Below are 16,845 nucleotides of genomic sequence, written 5' to 3' on the forward strand. Positions count from 1 at the left end.
ATTTCTCTCCTGAGTTGTCCCTTTGAGATTCCTTTTCTTTATATTCTTGAGTTAGTTCTGTCATTTTTCATATCTCATATCTTGTCCTTTCCTGGTTTTCACCCTCTTTTTCATGGGGTATATCCTTAAGTAAATTCCTCAGAAAGGGTTCACAAGAGGTGCATTTTCTGAGACTTTACATGTCTGAAAGTGTCTATCTTTTTGCCCTCACACATGCTTGGTCAGTTGACTGGGTAAAATTCTAGTTTATAAATCATTTTCTTCAGAGGTTTAAAGCTTTGTTCCATTATCTTTGAACACTCACTGCTGATGGGAAGTCTTATGCCAGTATGATTCTCATTCCTTCACCATTATGTCATTTTTTTTTCCCTCTTTCTAGTAATTTGGAGGAATGCCTGTGTGTCTCTGGACTTCTTAGATACACAAAATTCCGTGATGGTGAATCTAAGAGTGATTCTCTTTGCATTCCTTTGGCTCCCTTTCCATCTGAAGACTTGTGTCTCTCTTCAGCTCTGAGAAATTTTCATCTATGATAATTCCATCCCATCCACTTTTTGTGTTCTCTTTTTTGGAGCTCTGAACAGTTGGATGCTGGACCTTCTGTATTGAGGATTGATCCGTGTTTTCTGTCATTTTCTCTCATTTTCGGTCTCTTTTTTTTCTATATTCTGAGAAATTTACTTTTCATCTCTAATCCTTTAATGCTTATTTCGGCAATCATATTTTTCATTTCAAAGAGTTTGTCCTTGTTTTTTTTTGTTTGTTTTTTTTTTCCTTCAGAGCACACTGATTTTATTTTATGAGTACCGTATGTCACCTTGACTTTCTCAAGATACTACTGATCAGAAGTTTAAAGATTGTGTATCTTCTGTTTTCTAAATTAGCTCTGTTTCCTAAGGGGACATTTGTTTTAAACTTTATCTTGGTTTGTCTTGTTCACACTGCTGATTTTCTTCACATGTATAATGATCCTTGATCGTATTTTAAAAGTAAGGGCCAGGTTGATTTTTCCAGGTATGAGATGTGGATTACCTTTGTTATTTTTATATACAGATATCTTGGTCCACAAAGTCTCTCCTATCAATGAGAGGTTGAGTTGAGTATGTGGCAGACCTGAGTAGGCAATGGGGCAGCCTTTAGGCCAAGAGACCATAAATCCTAGAATTAAAAGAGCTTTCCTCTGGGATGCCAACTCCCACCATAACAGCCCTAATTCATCCTAAGAGAGTTCCCCCTCAGTGGAAAAGAAAATTCTCTCTTTTGTTTGGAGAGTAGATACTTGAATGTGTCTACACTGTGTTTGTGGGAACAGATGGTGGAGAACTGGTTTCACCCTGAGGCTCCCTCCCATATATTTTGAGCTACAGCTTCTTTGCACTTCTATCTTTATTCTTTCTTCCAAACTTAAAAAAAAAAGAAAAAAAAACTCTTCTGCTGATGATCCTCCCATTTTCTTTTTTATTATGAGACTTTACCCTTTAATTAGTTTTTACTAATAAAAGGACCTTGGGAGGGGAGGAAGGATAAAAATAGTTTCTCAGAATACCATCTTAAAACAAATGCTCATGACATTGTTTTCCTTCTGCTAGCTCTTTCCTGTGGGCTTCCTGAGGCCCCCAAGAATGGAATGGTGTTTGGCAAGGAGTACACAGTGGGAACCAAGGCCGTGTACAGCTGCAGTGAAGGCTACCACCTCCAGGCAGGCGCTGAGGCCACTGCAGAGTGTCTGGACACAGGCCTATGGAGCAACCGCAATGTCCCACCACAGTGTGTCCGTGAGTCCTCGGGCAATGGAGGCGGGTGTAAGGAAGGGCTAGGTAGGCAGCTGGAAAGATTCCTGCAAGGAGTGAGCTAAAAGCACAGTAATTAGGGGGAAAAAAAAAAAAAACATGGACATGGAGGTTGGGGGATTTCAGAAGAGGAGGCAGGTGCTGAAACTGCTCTCAGCATTGATAACCATTGTGCCCTAAGATGTTTCCACAAACCACCATGGAACTTAGGAATGGCCTGGTCCACTCCCTTTTAGATGGAAAACCTGTCAGAAAGTTTGCACGAATGTCCCTTGATTCCAAAGCTCTAAAAACAACAACTTTTAGGCCAGATCACAAAATGGCAACCTCCTCGGCTATGTCCCATCCAAAGGCAGAGGTTTTTGTTTTGTTTTGTTTTTTGGCCTACACGGTGCTTTATAACAAATTTTGAATTACTCCGCAATCTTTTAAAATCAAGAAATTTTACATTAAAATCCAGATTTCTGTCTTCTCTTGAAAAATGAAAATCTAATCAAATGCAACTCAAACATTCAATAGTCAACCTTGACTGAGTACTATTTCCCTTTTTTAATTTTTAATTTTTTAGCAGAACTGTACTCCCCAGTTTGCCACATCCCCCACCCAACCCACCTGTTCATTTACCAAACCTGCCTGAGAACTGAAGGTTCCTGGATTCTTCATTATTGCATTAAGGTCTCCAAGTCCCTAGATCTGGGCTCTTACAAGGTCTTCCAGAATTAATCAAGTAATTAATCCTCCTCTCTGTTCCTCATTTCCCCAGCTGTGACTTGTCCTGATGTCAGTAGCATCAGCGTGGAGCATGGCCGATGGAGGCTTATCTTTGAGACACAGTATCAGTTCCAGGCCCAGCTGATGCTCATCTGTGACCCTGGCTACTACTATACTGGCCAAAGGGTCATCCGCTGTCAGGCCAATGGCAAATGGAGCCTCGGGGACTCTACGCCCACCTGCCGAAGTAAGCCCAGGAAGGGAGGGTGGGCAAGTTTAGCAGGGTCCTTCCTACCTAAGCTGTCTCATGCATGGAGTGAACTGGGGTGGGGGAAAAAGGGGTATCACCAGGGATTGCAGTGTACTGCTTTTTAAACTCTCATCTAGTAGAATCAGGAGCTGGGAAAATGCCTACTCCTTTACTCCTTTAAGGAAGTATTTCTTAGCATCTTCTCATCTTATCAAAAGCTGCTTTTGTCCAGATGAGCATGCACTAATTCATTTCTTTAATATTCTTAGGCTCTTACTATATGCCAGACACTGTAGAGGTTTGAAGATAAAAGATTTTGGTTCCTGCCCACAAGGACATTATAGTCTACTGGAGAGGCAGACACATAAAGAAGTGATGATAATGTGGTGTGATAAGACCTGAAATGGGAGTGTATATAGGAGGAATGAGGGTAGCACAGGGGACAGGTCACCTAAACCTGCCTGCCTTCTCCATTGTCAATTGTTTTTCTTTGGTTCTTTAATACACTTTCAAAGGTCGGAATCTCTGGGAAGACACTCTGAGACAGAGGCTTATTAGGGGGTGCTCTTGAGAACACCACCTACAGAAGGGAAAGGAGGGAAGGAAGCAGGACTGGGCAGAAGGAGAATTGAGCTCTGATGCAGTATCCATGAAAGCCTTAGCTCACCCCCCAGGGAGCTCTGGATGGCCCTTCAGAATTGTCACAAGTTGGAGCAAGGGAACTGTTATACTACCACACTGACCAGCCACTGGATGCAGGCTGGCCTAGGAATGGGACATGACCTTCCTAGGTGGGAGGACTCCTCAACCACAGCAATCTGAAAAGGGCTGCCAGCCAAGGGTTGTTTTCCAGCAGCTGGGGAAATAAGTCCCTCGGTCCTAAAAGGGGCTCTGAGTAGCTCATCGCAGCATGCACTACGATAGGGATATGCTCATCATATTTATGTGACCAATGCAGATGTCACAGAGGAGGCAAGTGATTGTAAAGAGGTAGAAGGAAGTGGTCAGTGAGAAGTGGGAGTTTGAAACTGGGAAGGAGGAGAAATGGTGTCTTCCAATGCCTGTGATCCAGGTTGGGCATAGATCCCAGCATTTGAGAGGCTGAAGTGGGTGGATCACTTGAGGTCAGGAGTTCGAGACCAGCCTGGCCGACACGGTGAAACCCTGTCTCTACTAAAAAAAAAAAAAAAAAATTAGCCAGCATGGTGGTGCCCACCTGTAATCCCAGCTACTTGGGAGGCTGAGGCAAAAGAATTGTTTGAACCTAGGAGGCAGAGGTTGCAGGGAGCCAAGACTGTGCCACTGCACTCCAGCCTGGACGACTGTGCAAGACTCTGTCTCAAAAAAAAAAAAAAAGCCAATGTCCGTGATTCATGACACTGTTGTCTTTGCACACTGTGGTGCAGACTGCACAGTGGGGTGTAACCACATATGTGGCAGAGTAGTCCCAAGCGTTTGGCAGCCTCACTACAATGCAGCCACTCACATTTCAGTGCAGCCTTGGCGATTAGGCCTCACCTCATACATCAGCCAGAGGCTCTCAGCAGTGCTCTGTTGACAAACAGTGTGAGGCTGCTGGGCTCAGAAAAGAAGGGCAAGGAAATTGATTAGCAGTGTCTGCCCAGGGCACTCAGGAGCATACCACAGAATCGCCATCTCTTCCTAACCACAGTGCACATCTCAGCCACCTGAGGAGGATTAAAAAAATACACAGGCCAGGGCCCTATCTGCAAAGCTGGTGAGTCAGGCACCTGCAGTGGAGCCGGGCATTTTAAACAACCTTCAGGGGCTTCTGGAGACACCTCCAGTTGAGGTGCCACATCACACAAGTCAGCAACACAACCCATATTCTGGTCAGGAATTCCAGCAGAGTAAGGTTAAACAGGTCTTATTTTTGTCACAGTTCTTGCTAAGCAGAAGCAGCCATGTCCCTCCTCTTGGGGCTGGCTTACTGAGCATCTTGTGATCGTTTTAGTCATCTCCTGTGGAGAGCTCCCGATTCCCCCCAATGGCCACCGCATCGGAACACTGTCTGTCTACGGGGCAACAGCCATCTTCTCCTGCAATTCCGGATACACACTGGTGGGCTCCAGGGTGCGTGAGTGCATGGCCAATGGGCTCTGGAGTGGCTCTGAAGTCCGCTGCCTTGGTAAGTGACCTCTGCAGGCCTATCCTGCCCAGTTTTTCTCCTTGAGATAGATTAGATCTTTCCAAAGCTGAGATCCAGTCTTTAAACAGTATCATTTCACCTATTGACATAAAATGGTTAATCCAAACACCAACTATTGGCCATCAGGCATGACTAAAACCCTGGAACAGCTTCTCCTGGGCCACCCAAAAGAAGGAGAAGAACCTCAGATCTAAAGAGACAAGCTTTTGAGGGGTTCTCATTCTGGTTAGAAAGACAATCCCTTCCTATTGGCCTTTGTATAATGAGTGAAGCCCCAGTCTCCATTTTTGGCAAATTTGCAGACGCATTCCTATAACACACCTAAAATACCTTTTATATTATCTATTAGCAAATTTTACACACAACATATAGATCTATACATATATACTAAGCAAATTACAGAAACATAAAACAACCTGGCTTCCAAAGGACAAAGTTATCGTTTCCTCCATGGCTAATCCACTCCCTGGTTCTATGGTTCTGTCTCCTCTCACACCTTTCTTGGACCCCTGGAGTCTAAAAGAGGGCCCCAGCCACATAAACCTAATAGGATAGATTGAATGGTCTGTCCTGGGGTGAACAGTGCTGTCTTGCCACTGTCTCAGGCCCATTAAGGACACAGTCACAGGTTATTTCCACAGAGAGCCAAAGGAAGCTGGTAGAAATGCCAGGAATATATTCTACCCAAATCCCATATAATAAAAAGAATTCACCTAGGTGCTACTCAAGGAGAAGGAAGGAAAGATGAATTTAGCCAAACCATCTGTTTTTACATAGTTGTTTCAACACAGCCAGGTTTTGACTGCCTTAATGTAGACAATGGTGCCCTCCATGCAGCAGATGCTCGGTGAAAAACAAGATGCCCAGGCTAGGTGTGGTGGCTCACGCCTGTAATCCCAGCACTTTGGGAAGCAAAGGCGGGTGGATCATTTGAGGCCAGGAGTTCGAGACCAGCCTGGCCAACATGGTGAAATCCATCTCTACTAAAAATACAAAAATTAGCTGGGTATGGTGGTGGATGCCTGTAGTCCCAGCTACTTGGGAGGCTAAGGCAGGAGAATCCCTTGAACCTAGGAGGTGGACATTGCAGTGAGCCAAGATCGTGCCGCTGCAGTCCAGCCTGGCAGACAGAGCAAGATCTTGTCTCAAAAAAAAAAAAAAAAGATGCTCCTGAGTTTGAGTTTTTGGGGGCGTTTTTTGTTTGTTTGTTTGTTTTTTTATAGAAGGCTTTTTTGTATCTGGTTGGTAAGAAAAAGTGGGGGATGATCCTGGGGACAGTGAGGTAACTGATCATTTTGCACACATCTGTGTAGAGACACAGAAACTGAAGCTCAGAAGTGAGTGGCCATTTGGGGTACAACCTTGGGATTTGGGGTGCCAAGTCCTCCACACTATTTTTGTCATACTGAGGGTTCCTGAAGTCACTCCTAGATTGCTACTCTCAGGGAGAGGTGGGAAAAGTAATGAGTTGTGGGATAGTTGGTCCTTTTCCCCACCATCCCTGTCTCTAGCCACTCAGACCAAGCTCCACTCCATTTTCTATAAGCTCCTCTTCGATGTACTCTCTTCCCCATCCCTCACCAAAGCTGGACACTGTGGGACTCCTGAGCCCATTGTCAACGGACACATCAATGGGGAGAACTACAGCTACCGGGGCAGTGTGGTGTACCAATGCAATGCTGGCTTCCGCCTGATCGGCATGTCTGTGCGCATCTGCCAGCAGGATCATCACTGGTCGGGCAAGACCCCTTTCTGTGTGCGTAAGTATGTCATCCACTCTCCCTAGTCATGGGGCTCAGATTCAACATGGACTTTCTCCCTGTCTCTTAATTAGATTAGCTAGAGGTTTGTTTTAAATATATATATATATATATATATATATATATATGATTGCTATTTTTTTTCAAAACTGAAAGCATTGTTGATCTAATGTTTTCAGTTCTCTGCATCATTAATCACTGTTTTCACCTTTATCATTTCCTTCCTTGTGATTTCTTTTGGTTTACATTTTTGTTCATTTTCTAGCTTTTGAGTAGGAATTTAATTCATTTATTTTCATTCTTTCATTTCTATTGAGTTTTATTGCTATAAGTGCTTAAGACTATGAAATTTCCTCTGATCGCTGCTTTAATTGTATCCTATAGAGTCTAATAATAAATGTTTATTATTTATTAGAAATTCTGTAATTTTGGTATTGATTTCCCCTTTTACATAGAAAATTTTTAATAGAAGGATTTGTTTCTAGGTGGAAGGCCCTTTTTTTCATTATGTTATTCATTTCTAATTTTATTGCATTGTATGTAATATTTCTACTTCATGGAATTGACTGAAGCTTTCTTTGTGACCTAATAGTTGGTCAGTTGTTATGAATGTCCCATGTGCACTTGAGAAGAAAGGATATTAGGATGTCATGTTTTATTTATATATTCATGAGATATATCTGATTGATTATGTTGTCTATGTCCTTTACATTGTTACTTGTCACCCACTCAATCTGTTTTATTCTGAGAGATGTGTTTAAAGTTTTCTATTATTAGTGTTTCTATTTTTCCTTGCACTTCCTGTAGTTTCTGTTCTATAAAGATGGTTGCTGTCTTATTTGGTGCATAGATATTCATAACTAGTATCTCCATTGCACATTGTGGTTTTTAGCCTTTAAAGATTACTTTTTTGTCACTTTTAACATTTTTTAGCTAGAATTGTACTTTGCTTGATATTAGGCTTACAACCCCTGCTTTAATTCTTTTGCCTGATGCACCTTTGACCATTCTATTTTAGCCTTCTGCTTCTCTTAGGTGTGATTCTTGTATGCAGTATAAATTGCCTTATAAGCTAACTTAACCATCTTTTTCTTTTAGTTGGTTAGTTAAACTCATTCACATATATTAATATGACTGATATGTTCGGTCTTAATTTTGCCGTCTCCCATTTCCCCCACTTCTCCACCCGTGGTAACCACCATTCTGCTCTCTGTTTCTACGTATTTGACTTTTGGAATTATAATATTAGTTTAATTCTATTTTTCTTATAGGTTATTTGGTTGGTTTTTTTTTGAGGTTCCTGATCATTTTTCCCTTTGTCCTAAAGTCTAATATTTTTACTAGGACATGCTTCAGAGTTAATTATTCCAAGACAATTTCCTTAGGTATTCTATGGGTCTTTGAATATATAGATTCAGGTCTTTCTTTATTTCCAAAGACTTTTCTTGGATTATGGTTTTAAACACTGATATTGCTTTGTTTCCCACTGTTTTTTTTCTTCTTCTTCTTCATCAGCTCTGATTATGTGTATGTTGAATCTTCTTTGCCTATCTTCTCTCTCAGCCTCTCTCTCATTATTTTCACCTCTTTATCTCATTTTAATTCCCTTGGTTTTTTGCCTGACTTTCTTGAGTAACTCTTATTAAATTATCATTTGAGAATATTCTTTCTTGGGCCTCTTATAATTTAGTCTTCATTTCTCAGATGGTTTTGTCTTTTTCTTTTATCTCTTTAAAGCATACAATCAGTTATCTTTTATATTCTTCCACCTTTTGTCCATTTGTGCTGTTTAGTTTTTGATTTTCTGATTTTCATGGTGGTTTTTAAAATATCTCCAGATGCTTATTTGAGAATATTTAGTTCAGTTTAGAATGCTGCTACATTTTTCTTATGCTTCACATGTTTTGTTTTTGGTGAGGAGGTTTTCATCAGATGAAATGCTTGAATTCTTTTCTATTTTTTTCTTAAAGTAGCTTCGTATACATTTAGGTCGATGTCTTCTATTCATTTTATGGCTTTAGTGTGGTTTAGTAGTACCCTCTTCTGTCAGTGTTACAAAGTCTTTCTCTCTGATCGTTTTTACTTCTTTATCTCATTTTGATTATCTTGGATGTTTGCCTTTGTTTTGTTTATTTATTTTTTTAATATAAGGTTTTGTGTGTGGTAAGGAAGAGGTTGTGTGTCCTTCATTTTTGTTTGTTTGCGTGTTTTTCTTTTGTCTTGCAGAACCCCAGGTTTTCCCATCATTGCTTCTTATTCCCTTTATCACTCAGAGGATGTCACTTTCTTTTCTTCCAGAAGCAATGAGGGAGAATCACACACACTTTTATGTCCCCTTTCTGTGGTTGTACATTGACATACAAAGATTTGTTTTCAGTATATTCATATATGAGATGGATTTTCTCCTTCTGGCAGTGATTTTAGATCAGTGTTAAGCCCTTCACCTGCTCCTCTCTTCTCTTTCTCATACAGTCTTGCTCTCCACAAAAGCTTGCAACAGAACCATGAGAAGTAACTCTGCCTGGGCTTAGTGTATATTTCTCTTACATGTAATTTAAAGTTTGTAGCACTCTCTGGCTTCTAGTTAGGCTGCAGGCCTGGGTTTTCTACTATTTATTCTTCTGGTTAATCTGCATTTTTTTGATTTAGGCAATCACTGTTGTGCTTAGCTGCCTGGAAGTAATTTGGATAATTCTTCACTTTTTAAATTTCCCTAAAGTGAGCCTTTATGTAAAGTGCAAGTTTTCCTTCTTAATTTTTGTAAGGCAGTTTTTTTTATTTTAATTCTTCTTCTTTTGGCTTTTTATATATGGGATGGGGCCATAAAATAATGAGAACTTCTCAAAAAACAATGCATGAAATTAGTCTTAATAACTTCTTAAGGGTTACAGAAAGCAAGACCCAAGCCAGATATGGTAGCTTGTGCTTGTAGTCCCAGCTATTCAGGAGGCTGAGGTCGGAGGATCCATTGAGCCTGGGAATTTGAAACAAGCCTGGGCAACATAATGAGATCCCATCTCAAAAATAATAAAAAATAAAGATCCATCTGTATTCAGTCACTCTTTCAGATGTGTCTAAATAAAACATGTTCATGTTTAGTTTCACCCAGAAGAACATGCAGATGCCCTCAGGAAATTGGTGCACGATGTATACAAAGAGATTTAGGTAATAAATAATAGAGACTGTCGGGGTCTGGGTGGAGAATGTCTGCCTGGCCTAAAGACATTGAACGTTAGACTGGACCATATTCAAAGGCAGTGAGTGAAGTAGTTAGGCACTCAGGTGTGGACCCAGATTGCCTGGGTTTACATCTCAGCTCTACCATCAGATCTGCTGTGGCTATGTAACTCTAGGTAGGTCGATTTACCTCATTAGGTCTCAGTCTTGTCACCTGTAAAAAGCAGGCACCTCAAAGACTACTGGGAGCATTAAATAAATTAATACACATAAGATAGTTAGACCGGTGTCTGATCCAGATGTTAAGCAGCAGTTGCTGCTGCTGCTGCTGCTGTTGTGTGATGATGATGATGATGAAGATGATGGTAGTGGTGGTAGTAATGCTGCCACCATCACATTACAGAATCCAGGATCTCTTACACTAAGGCCCATTCTCTCTTGGAGCACAGAGGTTTGGGAATTATCTGGAGGAGGGAAGCAAGAATAAAAGAACAAATATTTGTAAGTGTTTACTCTGTGCTAGGCACTGTGTTAGCTGCCAGTACATACAAAGTCAAGGTTTCCAATGTCAACCAAACTCTCAAAATTTTCCAGCTGTCCTCTTCATTTCCTCAGTCAGTTCCCTTGCCCTTTCTCCACACAGCTGTTTGACAATCCTGCCTCCTTTCTGAAGACTTATATTCCATCGCCCCTACCTACGTTCTCAGCAAATAACTAAGTTAAACAGTTAAGATGGCCTGGAATCAGAGAAGCTGGGTTCAAAATTCAGATGAGACATTTAGAAACTGTGACCCTTGAACAAATATCTTGAGTCCTCTGAAATTCTGTTTTCTGTGGGTATAGTGGTGGTGCCTACCTCATAGGGTTGTGAGGATTAAGTGAGACAATGACTGCGAGCCCCAACAATTGTTAGCTAATCATATAATATCACTTTCTATTCTGCAGAGATGATAGAAGCCATCAGACAATAGCTTCTCCTACTTTCAGCTTCCCCACCCACACATCTACTCTGTGTACATCCATCCTTGCCCCTTCTCTCCCACCTCAGTAGAAGAATCTCTCTCCCAGCCCATGGTTAATCCCTCCACCAGTCTCTGGATCTCCTTCCCTCCTGCCTCCTTAGTGAGCTTAGTCTATTCTTAATCCTCTCCTATGTTACCATGGACCTTCCCTTTCTGTTTCCCTCAGCTTCTAAGACCATATTCAATAAAGATTCCCTTAGCATCTACTATATGCCAGACCCTGTGTTAGGTGCTGAGGATCAACATGAATTGAATGTGTCATACATCATCTCTGCCCTTAGGAAACTAGGTCTAGTTGTCCTGAAATGTGCTCAAAAGCCCATTAAGTGCTCAAGCCTCATCAGGACCTCTACTTTCCTCCTAATGATGCCTTATTCTTCTGCCCATGGCAGCCTGTATTAGTTCAGAGTCCTCCAGAGAAACAGAACAAATAGGAGGTGTGTATAGAGAGAGAGTGCAATTTATTTTAAGGAACTGGCTCACACAATTGTGGAGGCTGGCAAGTCCAAAATCACCAGCATAGGCTGGCAGGGTGGAGACCCAGGAAAGAATCACAGTTCAAGTCTGAAGGCAGGCTGCTAGCCGAATTCCCTCTTCTTCCAGGGATAGCAGGCTGCCTTTTCTCTCGAGGCCTTCAACTGATTGGATGAGGCCCACCCACATTATGGAGGGCCTCATAATCTATTTCACTCAAAGCCTCCTGATTGAAATGTTATCTCATCTAAAACATACCCCTTCACAGAGACATCTAGAATAATGTGGACTAATGTTTGGCCATATGTCTAGGTATCACGGCCTAACCAAGCTGACACATGAAGTTAACCATCACATGGCCATGCTGCTTGAGACGGTTGCCTACACTAATTGCCTCCACCTCTCCCCTCTCATTAGCAGCAAAGGCCACTTCTCTGCTCTACCCAGAAAGAACTTCCATCCCAGTCAACAGTATCTCTGGTCCTAGGCCATGTTCTAGAATGCTCAGAGCCTCTGCTACCCAAGAGCTGCAGAGCAGGAATCTGAGAAGTGCCAGCCAAAGCTTCCAAGCAGCCAGAAAGCCTGGGACCTAAAGAGAGCAAGAAGAACTTATATGGGGGCACCAGAGATGACACCTGGTCACAGCAGCTTCTTCTCCTGCTGATCCTGGTCCAGGGCCTGTGGCTTGGGAATATGTGGGAAGCAGTGGGTAAGAGCCTGAACCAGGCAGGGGACACTTGCAAGTCACCAGTGGTCCTATTGATGAATCCGATGAACACATTTTCATCTTTATCTTATTTGATCTATCAGGGATATCTGACAATTCTTGAGGCTCTTGGCTCTGTGACAACTACCCCCTCCTGTAGAGCTTTTTGCTTTACTACTTTTTTGATCACTCCTCAGTTTCCTATAGGTTTTTTCTTTTTTAACATCTGCCCTTCAAAAAGTGGTATTCCCAAGGGTTTTAATCCTCAACATTCTTCTCTCTCTTTATATGAGTGATTTCCACCTTCAGGGAAAGGGCATCACGACCTTTTCCAAATCCGGTGAAAGTAATGGACCCTCTCCCGAGCTGGCTGCAAAAACCCAGTGCCTTGCATATAATTTCAGGGGTTTACAGATGCTGCGATGCTTATCCCTGCTCTCCCACCACCTTCTTGACCTGGCGAAGCCCTACTCACCCTTGAGACCTAGATCAGACCTCATGCCACTCCCTGTGGGACCCTCTTTGACCCACTCTCTCCCCAGAGGAGGGTAAAAGCCACGGTCCTCTGCGCTGGGCTCTATCTCAGCACCAGCCCACTGGGTTTAACAGCCGCTTCCCTGCCTGCCCTCCTACAAGTCTGTAAAATGAGCTTCCTGAGGTCAGAGAACATTTCATGTTCTTCTTTGTATATTCCACTCCAAAGCAGAGTACCTAGCTCATAAAAGGCACTCAGCAGACATTTGATTATAAATAATTATGTGAATTGAATCTATTTTCAAAGCAACCCTGTGAAATGCATATCAAAATTCTTACTTTGCAGCTATAGAAACCAAGGCTCAAAGTGAATTATCCTTAGACCCAAAGTCAGGAAGGGGCAGAGCTGAGCCGAAATCCTGGTCTGCTGGCCTTCATAGCTCATTCTCATCTCACTATGCCAGGCTGCTTTGAACCCCTGTGGTCCACTAACAGCATGTCCCCTGCTCTTCCTGGCTCCCTCCACTGGAGTCAGGGTTGCTACTACTGAGATTTACAGAAGAGAACTAGCCCAGAAAACACCAGATCTGGCCACAGCAAAGACTGGGTGCTTCCTCATCTTACACCCCCGTCCCCATTATCACCATTTGGGTCTTAGGTGGGATCCTCATGGATTTAAGTATTGGGCAAAGAGAACATCCCTTATAGTTCCTAATCTTCCCACAAATTAAAACCCAGAACAAAGCGAGAGGCCTGGCAAAAGCATCAGGTGGGAGTTCAACTCCATGAGACCAGGGTGCCAGGCTGGGACGAAATAGAACTAAGGACTAAGGATCAAAGCAGAAGCCTAGGCATCCATCCATTCATGCACTTACTCATTCGCTGATTCACTCAGCAAATATTTATCACACTCCTGCTGAATGTCAGGCACTGGTACATACACCAAGGATGCAGCAATAAGCAAAACCAAGTCCCTGACCTCAAGGAGCTTGCATTCAGCTGAAGGGTGATAAGCAATAAACAAATACAGAAGTGCTGTGGTGTGTTGGTTGCTGACAGTGCTATGGAGAGAGGTTGAGCAGAGCAAGGGACCTGGCAGTACTGGCCATGCTGGCCAACTAGGGACTAAGGGAAGGCCTCACTGACATGGTTAATTTGAGGAGAGACCTGAGAAGAAGAGGGCAGGAGTTAAGGGATATCTGCAGGAACAATGTCCTAAGTAGAGAAAAAAGCAAGTGCAAAGGCCCTGAGGCAGGAACTTGCTTTGTATATTCATGAAACCTCCAAGAGGCCAGTGCAGCCAAATGGAGTGAGCTATACCACTGGGAGAAAGGGGGAATCAGAGGGATGCAGGGATAAGCATGGTGGCCTGCAAATACCACATCCCTTTTCTCTTCCCTGCTCATGTCTGAACAAAATAGTAAAACAGACTGGTAGGTGGAGGCCCAAATATTACCTCGCTTACTAATAAAGGCTAAGTTGGAAAATGGAGCTTAATGTGACAGTCAGATGGAGGCTGCTACATGAACCCAGAATGAGATGGATTCACCCACCCACAGAGGCAACACTGCAGTGGGGCATGCAGCCCTGCAATGTTGGGGATAGCCTCCCTCCTCAACAGCTGAGAGCAGCCGAGAACATTGCTCCCTGCAGACAACTAGGTCCCTAGAAAAAGAAGGGATGCTGAGCCAAACATGCCAGCTCATTATTCCCAAGTTGCACAGATCAAAGTGCACTAACTGAACTCCCTTGCCATGGAAGGAATTGGAGGTAGTGGGTTCTCTCCAAACAGCAGCTCTGCTTCCCCAGTTTACCTTTACTTGATCTAGCAGAGTGACTGAACTCTGCACCAGTCTTGGTTAGTATTCACTCTGGTTCTACAAGGTTGGCTCAGGAATGAGGATGGGCCTAAACCAGCTGACAGTTGGCCATCAGTATACCCAGCAATTAAGAATGGATCTGGGGAGCCGAGGGCATCAGAGGCAAGGAAAATAAGATAGCACTGACCGCTCAGACCACAGAGAACCACAGTCCAGCCCTAACACCCTATGGGAAGTCATAGAATGATTGATCTCAAGTTGTCCAAGCTACAGACATATCTTCAAGGCAGACAGAATGTTCCCCTGACAATTTCAGTTTATAAAGGTTTTACAGCAAAAGAGATTGAAGTTAGACTTAGGGCTGAACTTCACTGATGGCCTAAGAGATGCCAGGTGAGAGATGGATAAATTCTGAGGGGTGTGGAATAGTAGGAGGGCTTACCTATCTTCTGTTTTGGTTACAGCAATTACCTGTGGACACCCAGGCAACCCTGTCGACGGCCTCACTCAGGGTAACCAGTTTAACCTCAACGATGTGGTCAAGTTTGTTTGCAACCCTGGGTATATGGCTGAGGGGGCTGCTAGGTCCCAATGCCTGGCCAGCGGGCAATGGAGTGACATGCTGCCCACCTGCAGAAGTGAGTCACCCTTTCTCTCCCAATCCAGTCCCCACCATCTCTGCTATATGTGGTTCTGTAGCTCAGAAAAAGAAGCCAGTGAATTCATTCTGGCATCATTCTGATCCAGATAGGGAAGATGGAGCAGAGAAGGGTCGTAAATGAGGACTTTCTCAACCCTTAGATAAACAGCCACATAAAATTTCATCATCATGGGTTATATAAGGAAAGCAAAACTTAAGTTTTATCTTTCAAGTCATCTTTTTTACCTTTCATTGAACAAATAATGCATCATTATCTTATAAAGCCCCGTTATTTTTTAACAGAGGTTTATTTTTCTCACATAAACAAGAAATCTAGAAGTAATACTATTTCTGCAGCTGCTCCACGAGATCAGGAGCAATATCTTGGTCTTTCCTTGTGGTTGCAAAATGGCTGCTGCAGCTTCTTTGGAACCACTCTTAGGAGATCCCCATTCTTGATGAAAAAGCAGAGGGTTATAAAGCAGAGAGCCTAAGAGTTGAGATAAAGGGGGTGAGGGCTGGGGGAAAACACACAGAAAGGAAGCCAAAGACTCAAAAGGCAGAGAGAATACAGAATGTCCTGGCTCCATTTGGAGTATTTAGGAAATAGCTTCTAACGCTTTTAGAGGCTTTTGACAGCAGTGAAGCCTCAGAGAGCCTCATCAAAAGTAAAAATCCTTAAAGGCTTATCGAAGATTTTTTTAAAATACCTTCCTGCCCACTTCATATGATAAGTTTGAGACTCAGGTAAGATAATGGATTTGAAGATGTTTGGAAAGAAAAGTATAGTCATGGGTTATGAATAATGTTGTCATTATTCTAAAATCTTATCCTGATTTTGAGTTAAGCTGCTTTGGAAACACTTTTAAGATTTTAAAGTCAAATATATCCCCCAGGATATTAATATGTCCCTGAAATACTCATAAAAGTGATTAAAACCATTTTCAAAAGAGCCCAACCCTGTTCAAGTCAGTTCAAATGCGTCAGTTTTACAATTGACAAGCTTTGCTGTGGGAGGCACATTGTGCTAGGATCAGACACATGGAGACTAGACATTCATGCCCTCAAGGGACTCGTGTGTTCAAACAAGTTACAGCACAGGCTGGTAAAGTCAGCAATAGCGATTTGTGCAAGGGAGTACCAGAAAGGGAGTAATCAATCTGGGAAGAGGTGGGAGGAGTTCTCTAAGGAGGTGATGTCTAGCTGGACATGGAAGGATGACTCTTCTGACCAGGTAACCAAGGTGAGGGGAGAAGTCCAGCAACCTCGGGACCAGCTCACCCTCCCGACAGGGTCTGCTTCATTGCCTAGTTTTGCTCGGAAGATTTTACTATACTGGGAATCCATGCCTGTTTGGACTTCTGTTCAATTGCAGTCATCAACTGTACAGATCCTGGACACCAAGAAAATAGTGTTCGTCAGGTCCACGCCAGCGGCCCGCACAGGTTCAGCTTCGGCACCACCGTGTCTTACCGGTGCAACCACGGCTTCTACCTCCTGGGCACCCCAGTGCTCAGCTGCCAGGGAGATGGCACATGGGACCGTCCCCGCCCCCAGTGTCTCTGTAAGTAGATGTCACCTGCTCAAAATGACTGATGGGGTGGCCCATGTCAAAGAACAGTCCTCCCCTCTGTGCATGTGTGTGTGTGTGTGTGTGTGTGTGTGTGTGTGTCTGCACATGTATGAGTTGCCTTATGGTGACAGTCACTCTGGCTACTCCTGGGATTTCAGATTCCTTCTTGAGCCTCTGTTGGGTGACTTCCATACCAATTTTTGTGTTCTCACTTTCCTAGCTAGAGGCCTGGTCCCTTTCCTCTCTAGTTACCACCCTCTTCAGCTTACAGAGTTCCC

The 16,845-nt window shown here is 43.1% G+C and overlaps 1 protein-coding gene across 5 annotated transcripts in view; it reads left to right on the forward strand.

The window, feature by feature from the left end:
• The window catches only part of CSMD2 (CUB and Sushi multiple domains 2), a 643,557-nt gene that overhangs the window by 583,598 nt on the left and 43,114 nt on the right, over nt 1-16,845 (forward strand). For 4 of the 5 annotated variants that reach the window (XM_016958744.4, XM_016958727.4, XM_016958733.4 and 1 more), the window contains 6 exons: nt 1,590-1,775; nt 2,554-2,748; nt 4,727-4,900; nt 6,508-6,681; nt 14,819-14,992; nt 16,370-16,558. In XM_016958744.4, the coding sequence (XP_016814233.2) occupies nt 1,590-1,775; nt 2,554-2,748; nt 4,727-4,900; nt 6,508-6,681; nt 14,819-14,992; nt 16,370-16,558 (1,092 nt within the window). The remainder of the gene's footprint in view (nt 1-1,589; nt 1,776-2,553; nt 2,749-4,726; nt 4,901-6,507; nt 6,682-14,818; nt 14,993-16,369; nt 16,559-16,845) is intronic. The other variant, XM_063782964.1, reaches the window with a different exon arrangement.

The sequence above is a fragment of the Pan troglodytes genome, chromosome 1 (assembly GCF_028858775.2).
Source record: "Pan troglodytes isolate AG18354 chromosome 1, NHGRI_mPanTro3-v2.0_pri, whole genome shotgun sequence".
NCBI classification, from domain to species: domain Eukaryota; kingdom Metazoa; phylum Chordata; class Mammalia; order Primates; family Hominidae; genus Pan; species Pan troglodytes.